At 51.1% G+C, this 8,353-nt stretch overlaps 1 protein-coding gene across 1 annotated transcript; it reads left to right on the top strand.

Moving 5' to 3' along the window:
* Nucleotides 1-2,689: 2,689 nt before the first annotated feature.
* Nucleotides 2,690-7,986, top strand: CDEST_11381 (Putative AAA+ ATPase domain, ABC-2 type transporter, transmembrane domain, ABC transporter; the record flags this gene model as incomplete). The annotated part of the gene is made up of 10 exons (XM_062927537.1): nucleotides 2,690-3,560; nucleotides 3,627-4,370; nucleotides 4,437-4,690; nucleotides 4,740-5,837; nucleotides 5,918-5,950; nucleotides 6,002-6,370; nucleotides 6,427-7,030; nucleotides 7,086-7,289; nucleotides 7,344-7,459; nucleotides 7,531-7,986. 10 exons carry the CDS (start codon nucleotides 2,690-2,692, stop codon nucleotides 7,984-7,986), a joined length of 4,749 nt encoding a protein of 1,582 aa, XP_062783588.1.
* Nucleotides 7,987-8,353: the final 367 nt, after the last annotated feature.

Here is an 8,353-nt window from a genome sequence, read left to right as displayed (position 1 = left end):
TTAATAATTTATACCTTTTTCTCTTACAAAAAGAGTTTTTTACTATAATAAGACTTTTCTCTTAAAAATATAAAAGAGTTTTTATCTTATAACCTACTTTATTTCTTATAACCTATATAATACAAAAGTAAGCTTCCTATAAACTATAGTAACCTTGAGGGGGTAACTAAGAATAAAGAAGCTTATCTATAAAAATACCTATATGCTTAATTGCATATATCTTTATAACTAAAAGAGATATAAGTAAACGGTTTTAATATTTAGAATCCTTATAATTTTAGCTACAGAATAGTGTATAATTTGTCTGTATATCTTGTACATAAGGACTTACAGACATACTAGTCTGTATAAAGACTAGTACTAACATTCCAGGCAAGCCCTACATACCAAGGACTTTAACCCTACATACCAGATAAATACACTATACTATAAGCGTATTTTTACATATAATAATATGTATTAATAATCTAGGATTTTATCCCTTAGGCAAGAGTATAAATAAAGGGTTTTCCCTCTTCTATTTTACTTTAGAACTAAGATACTATGCATACAAGCAATATACAGACTTTCTGCCTACACCTTTAACTTACCCTTATCTGCCTTATCTTCTCCTTATTTTAGATATCCTATCTTATCTACCTACCCTATTCTTACTGCCTATAGCCTATCTCTATAGCTAAACCCCTTATAAGCCTATTGCTGCTCCTATTAACACTAGGGCTATTAGATTAAGCCTGCAAAGGGTAGTCTAAGGGCAGCTAAGGGTAGGCTAGAAGTAAAGAAGCTAAAGGATAGGTATCTATATTATCTGCAGTAGTATAGTTAACGCTAAAGAAGATAAAGGATCTAGCTAGCTAACTAAAGCTATTTATAGAGCTAGATAATAATGCCTCTACTTAACGCCTTCTGTTTATAAAGGTAAAAAAAGGCTTTAGTAAGCAAGCATATAAGCTAGCTACTGCTTAGCATAAGCTAGAGCTTCTGCAGGCTAAGGTTACAAGCACTGCAGTTAGGAAAAGGAAGGCAGTCTAGCTAGATCTAAACACTAAGTTTGCTAACATTAAGGACATCTAGTAGGCGCAAATTAAGGCTAGCAAAAAGAAGGATATTATAGATAAATCTAGCGACTCTAAATACCCTAGTAAAGCTAAAAGCTATATTGTAGTAGCATCTAGGCCTAGTTAGTAATTAATTGAAGATGGTGGTGCTGTTGGGATAGCTTCATTTTTAGGTGTTCCAAATGGGGGGGTGTTCCAAAAGTGGGTATGTGACGTTAGCTAGCTCCTGAACATGAATCAACTTTAAGCACGCCCATCGAGCTTCTCGGTTTCCAATGGACTGAACACGAATTACTAAATCGCAACTGATTCGAGGACATCTGACGTTTGGGCTGACTTGTTATCTACAGTCAATTAACTTATCATTAAGTCATTCTTAAACCGCCCGCGAGTCGACCTCCCTGTGGTGGGCGGGGGAAATTCTTGGGTCATCACCCCCAGGGGGCGAAAAGGCCCATCCCTCCTATAGTATCGTTGAGGGAATGTCTGATATCCAAAATCATCGAAAAAGTCTACACATCAAGTGACTAATCGATACTTCGCCAGCGAGAGAGAGTAATGATTTCCAGGAGCAGAGAGCATCACTCCATTCGCAGCTCTGTCATGTTGGTGCGGACTCGGCTAGTCTCTCAGCTGTCGACCTATCCTTTGACATTGACAGAGTCTCCGCCAAGGGCTTCCTGTCCACAATTCTGGCACACTGAAACCAGAGTTTTCTCCATGTCAATGATCATGTTCTGGGGCTTAGGCGCCATCGAAGGCCAAGTTGTAGGCAGGGCCGCTCCGGTCGTCATCGGCGCTCAAGAGCACGCATTGGCGACTCGCAGGGTTGCTTTTGTGTGGTAGCCCATTTTTGTGCTGGTCTCTCGCCCCTCTCTTGTTCCATTCCTCCTGAGAATCATACTCGTTCCAGACTGGAGGCTGTACTGGACACGGCTCTATTTTGAGACCGCGCTGGGAAGCCGGGAAATACCTTGGGGCGACTGTACTGTAGCAACCGATGGGATGGATGCAACAAAGCACGGTTGCTGTTGCGATCTTCCTCGCCTTCGCAGGGTGGTCTACGCCACACTGTTCACAACTCTCGTCTCATCTAAAATGAAGAATCGAGATAAACCAAGGTAAAAAGACCGCTAAAAGGTCTTCTACGGGAGGGTTGTAGCAGCTAGTCATGGCATCCCACCGGCAAGCAGACGTCGGGGTCCCTGTTTCAGGCCATGTAGTTACTTCGCATTCTAGGCAGCCGGATAAAGAATTGGGCCCGTCCTTCTAGCAGCCAGTCAAGCGCGGCGCAATGTAGCTGCCTGCTGGACTAATCGACGCCGAGACACCACACGAGATGAGCTAGCCGCTCGAACCCAAGCGGGATTGGCTTTCCTGGGCTAAGAGCAATGCTTCTCAAAGACCACTAGGTAAATGCTGAGGCTGAGTGCTGTCCTAGTCATAGTCCTAAAGTCCGAGTTACAGTTCATCGGAACTTGATCTCCTTGTCGGGAGTAAAGAGTTGGAACCGAATCCTACGTCTTCAGCAACTTGCTGAACCACAAATACCGCATCAGGAGTTGTCGATATTCACACGGCATGCTCTCTTGGTCTCTTCAAGTCAATTCACTTCAACGCCATCAGCCACGATGATCTTCTCCGGCACCTTTCTCTGGCTTCGGCAAACCCAGGCCTTGACTAAGAAGATCTTGCTGGTAACTTTGGCACGACAATGGCTCTCGACGCTGATCTGCTCCCTGGTCATCCCCATCGTCGTCCTCGCCCTAGCCCTCGGACTCCCAGGTCTCTCCTCACCGAGCAGCAAGTACGGCGTGGGCAGCCCCTCGCCCGCCCAAACATTGTCCGACTCTATCCCGAACGGCGCGAAGCTCTTCTTCATCCAGTCTCCCAACGCGGGAGATGATGTATCTAAGGCGATCAGAGACATCACGGCGCCCCTGGGAAATAGGGCTCGCGTGGAGTTGCTTCAGAACGAGAGGCAGCTAATGGAGAAATGCCCGACGGACATGAACGGGCGTACCGACTGTTTTGCCGCCGTCGTCTTCAACGACTCGCCCCTGAGCAGCACCGGCGACGGGCAGTGGAATTACACCATCCGGGTCAGCTCCTCCAAGTCCCGCTCAACCTTCGATGTCACGGAGCCCAGCAAGGCCACTGGCAACATGTTCACACCGCTGCAACTCGCCGTCGACCAGGCCATCACGAACTCGACCATCGTCCCTGACACCTACATGTTCACTCGTATATCACAGGACCAGGCAAAAGCAATTAAACGCCGGGCTTCCATCGACATGATACTCGGTGGGCTGGGAATCGTGTGCTTTGCTAGCATGCTCTCTCTTGTATTCCACATTGTCGGCATGATCTCCTCAGAGCGCGAATCTGGCATGTCGCAATTGATCGATGTGATGGCTGGCGGCGCAGCCTCTGCCCGTGTCTTGAGCTATGTGATCGCGTTCGACATCATCTACTTCCCGACTTGGGTTATTTTGGGAGGAAGTATGTTCTCTTCATCACCTCTCTTTAGTCTAGTCGTCTCTTCACACTGCTAATGCATCTACCTAGTCTTCTCAAGTCTCCTTCTCCCGACCACGAATGCTGGCATCCCGATTCTCTGGCAAGTCCTTACAGGATGGGCTCTAACCAGTGGCTGCGTCTTCGGCGCCACGTTCGCCGTCCGATACTCCGCCATCTACGCCGTTGCTGCTTTGGCCGGCATGGCCATGTTTGCCATGCTCCTCGACAGTCAAGCAGAGCCAATCTCCGCGCTGGTGGCTATCCTCTTTTCTGCCGTCTTCCCCAGTTGCAGTTACATATTCGTCTTAAACTCCTTGGCCCGTTACGAGAAGGCTGGTGTTGCAGCAAACATCTACGCCATCCCCCCTACGCCAGGCCTCGCAGTGCATCAGGCAAATATCGGAACGCTCTGGGCCTGCTTGTGCCTGACTATTGTTGTGTTCCCTCTGGTCGCTATCCTGATCGAAACATTCGTTCATGGAATTAGCACCCGACGGCGCAGTTTCAAGACGGGTTCCAAGGCTGCCGACAGCACAACGGCACTCGAGGTTACCGGCCTTACCAAGACATACCCCCCTTCTATCTGGAGACGGATGTGCTGTTGTTGCTGTGGCAGTTTCCGCCGCTCTTTCACGGCCGTCGACTCCTTGGACTTCACCAGCCAGAAGCAGCAGATCCTTTGTCTCCTGGGCATCAACGGTTCCGGGAAAACAACGACAATGGACTTGATCACGGGAAGACAACGCCCGACGAGTGGGTCGATACGGATCAACGCCTCTTCGTCGCAAATCGGTGAGTCTTGACACCCGCGTCAAGTAATGCTTCCATCTGTCACTACTTCTAACTCTCTGGCAACAGGCTTCTGTCCGCAAAAGAACATACAATGGGAGCAGTTGACAGTCCTGGAACACGCTGCGATCTGGGACCAGATAAAGGGAGGATCTGCCACTCGGGCGCAGCTTGAACAACTTGTCGAATCGTGCGATCTGGGTCTCAAGATAAATAGCCAAGTCGGGACACTCAGCGGAGGCCAGAAGCGCAAGGTCCAGCTGACATGCATGCTCGCTGGTGGAAGCTCGGTCTGTCTCATGGACGAGGTGACGACCGGCATGGTAAGCCTCCCATCGTTGCCCTCTACTTTTCGCGACTAACTATCGACAGGATCCCGTTTCACGTCGGGCCATCTGGAACATTGTCCTCGCCGAGCGCTCCAAGCGATCCATCATTCTGACGACACATTTCCTTGACGAATGCGAAGTCCTTGCCGACCAGGTCGTCGTCGTCTCCCGCGGCCACCTGAAATGCCAGGGCTCCCCGGCGGAACTGAAGAACACCTACGGAGGAGGATACCGTGTACATGTGCCTCAGATTGAAAACGTGCCCCGGTCCCAGTATCCGTCAGTGGTATACCAAGGGCAAACTGTCTTCAACACCCCTGACTCAACATCGGCGACCCATCTGCTGTCGTCCCTCGAAGCCGCTGGCCTGTCGGACGTCCTGGTTACCGGACCTACTATCGAGGACGTCTTCCTGAAAGTCGCCAACGAGCCCGAAGAACTCGAGAAGAGAAATTCGAACTTTTCCTCAAAGACCGACACGGCGCCCCTCGCCCTCGTCCAGGATGATGAATGGTCCGATGGGGAACTGTCCTCGGGGAACAGGACCAATTTCTTCCAGCAACTCGGCGCCTTAACCATCAAGCGCGTCATGATCTTCCGGAGCAACTTCTGGTGGTACATCCTCGCTATGGTCATTCCCCTGGCTTTTTCGCCGGCGATCACTTCCCTGCTAATCGTAACGGATGGCATCGATACCTACCCATACGTGCCCCCCACCTGTCAGAGCTTTGAGCCATCCATATTTGACGAACCTTGGTTGGTCGACCTCGCTCAATCAGGCTATACCGATTCGCTTGGCTCGGGGGCCATGTCGATGCTCGTCGGACCACGGTCTGCCCGGGACAGCATGTTCCACACTGTCGACAAGTTCCCCGTTGGAAAGAGATATGACTCTCAAAGTTTCGATTCCGACTTTGTTTTTCAAGACGGCTTTGAAAACTTCCAGCGGCGTGTACATGACAACGCCTCGACTGTCGCCCCAGGGGCACTCTACATGGGCGACGTGTCGCAGAAGCCCACGATTGCCTACAATCCCGAGCTCGGTTACGACACGCCAGTGTTGATGCAGAACCTCTGGAGCCAGGCGAGAAGCGGCGTTTCTATTGCTGTCCAGCTGGCATTTTTCAGTAGTTCGGTTCCTGTAAGTCAATATGCCCTGCGACCCTATAAGCCTCTCCTCACCAATCGGAACGTACCACTAACCGTCGACCGATGATATAGCTTGATGCCGGCAGTGGTCTCATCGCAGCAGTGGTAAGCCACGCTTGCTTGCTTTTCAACGGAGCTATACTGACCGCGTGACAGCTCCTCGCATTCCTCCATACCATTTACCCAGCCTTCTTCGCACTCTACCCGGCGTATGAGAAGCTACAAAATGTTAGAGCTTTGCAATACTCCAACAGAGTTCGTCCTGGCCCACTATGGATCTCTTACACCATGATCGATATGACTATCGTCATCATCATCGCCGCGTTGGCCACCCTGGCCCTGTCAGCTCATGTGGAGAACTGGTACTTCGCCGGCTACATGTTCCCCGTCTTCTGGCTTTACGGCGTGGCAAGCATGCTTTGGAGCTACATCATCTCTCTCTACGCTAGGTCTGAACTTGCCGCTTTCGGCTTCACCTTCTGTACCATCATGGTGGCCTTCATTCTCAGCGTCGTTGGATTTTCGGTGAGTTTCTCCGAGTTTTGCCGCCAGCGTTGTCCAATTACACTAACTCCTTTCAGCTGGGTGCAACAAACCCTAACGCCGGAAGCCCAACTCTCGTCTTGGATGCCGTATCCTACTCACTGGGCCTTCTTTTCCCGATCATGAACCTTTTTCGTGCCTTGGCCATCGGCCTCAACGTCTGGCTCGTTGGCTGCCGCGAGTTCAAGCTGGTTGCCGATCCCGGCTCCATCAACGCCTACGGCGGCCCGATCATGCTCCTCGTCATCCAGGTTGTCTACCTGTTCCCTCTCCTTCTTTGGCTAGATGGTCAGCACTCTTTTGCTTGGCCGTGGAAGAAGACGAAGCAAGTCACTCCCGAGGTGTCGATGCCGAGTACCGGGCAGGACATCGAGATGAAGACGGTTCGCGTCGAAGCTTCCAGCGACGACATGCTGAACATACAACATGTCACAAAGTCTTTCGGAGGCAAGCTAGCGGTTGATAATGTGTCTCTAGCAATGGGCGACAGCTCCGTTCTGGCGCTCCTCGGCCCCAACGGCGCCGGCAAGACCACGCTCACGAACATGATGCGAGGAGACATGGTTCCCGACATGGGTAGCATCTCCGTGCAAGGCGTTGGAGTCCAGAGCGACCCACAGATGGCGAGGGAACACATTGGAGGCATGCTGAAAAACGTCACCCTACTTTCATATCACAGCGGCTAACATTGTCACAGTCTGTCCGCAGTTCGATGCTCTCGACAAGCTCACCGCAAGGCAGCAGCTGCAGTTTTACGCCCGCATCAAGGGCGTCAAGAACATCGACAGGGATGTTGAGCTCGTCATGAAGAAGGTCGGCCTGACGCCGCACGCCTCTCGCTTGACGCATAAGCTCTCTGGTGGCAATAAGAGGAAGCTCAGTCTCGCCATCGCACTCCTCGGTACGTGCTGATTATCTACCGCTTGACTCATTTCACAGCTGACATTATCCCCAGGGAATCCCAAGGTCCTCATTCTAGACGAGCCGAGTTCTGCGATGGACGCTATCGCGAAGCGCGAAATGTGGAAGATGCTCTCCTCCATCACCCCCGGGCGCTCTGTCCTCCTCACCGTAAGCCTGCCTGCTGTCCCGTAGCCCTAAACATCCCCTCGGATGCAGCAAGTTGACCACCCCGGTACTAGACACACTCCATGGAAGAAGCCGACGAACTCGCTACTCGCGTAGCCATCATGTCCAAGCGCATCCTCGCCATCGGTACAAGCCAGGAACTTCGCAAGCGCTACAGCAACGTCTACGACGTCCACCTCGTTCTCGGCACAGCGCCCGGCTCCACCCGCGGCGAAATGCAGAACGTCGAGTCCTGGGTGCGCGATGTCTTCCCCGAGGCCTCTTTCGACGCCGTGAACCTTGGCGGACAGGTGCGGTTTGTCGTACCTGTGGGGACCGGTGTTTCGCGGGACGGGAGGAGTACTGTGAGGCGGTTAATGGAGACGCTGGAACAGCATAAGACGAGCCTCGGGCTGGCGCATTATACGGTTGGTATGGGTACCCTGGAGATGGTTTTCCTGAACATCATGCGGGAGAGCGACGTCCCCGAGGGCGAGGAAAAGGTCAGGAAGCCGCTGTGGCGGTGGTGATACTCGAATTATGCTTTCCAGCTCTTTCTTATGTAGCGAATATTAACGTAGCGGCAGTCTCCAACCTCTTGATTAAAGAGGGCATTACAAAACATATTAGCATGAACTATCTCTCATCTGGCAAGGTGGTGGTGCACTGGGGAATGTGATGACTGAGACGAAGCTCCGAGCAGCAAGCTGTGGGTAGATGGCAAAAAGACAAAGAAGAAAAAAATAAGTTGAAGGAAGAACTCGAGCGTCATCGCCATATCCAGGAGAGGTATCCATGCCCGCAGAAGACAGATTGCAAAGTGTATAGTTGAAGCAGAGCAAATTAACAGAAAGGAGGGTGGGACCGACAGAATCTCTCGCCTGATGATATGGTTTT

This window comes from Colletotrichum destructivum, chromosome 7 (assembly GCF_034447905.1).
Source record: "Colletotrichum destructivum chromosome 7, complete sequence".
NCBI classification, from domain to species: domain Eukaryota; kingdom Fungi; phylum Ascomycota; class Sordariomycetes; order Glomerellales; family Glomerellaceae; genus Colletotrichum; species Colletotrichum destructivum.
Note: the sequence above shows the minus strand (reverse complement) of the source record. Positions and strands in the feature narration are given on the sequence as shown.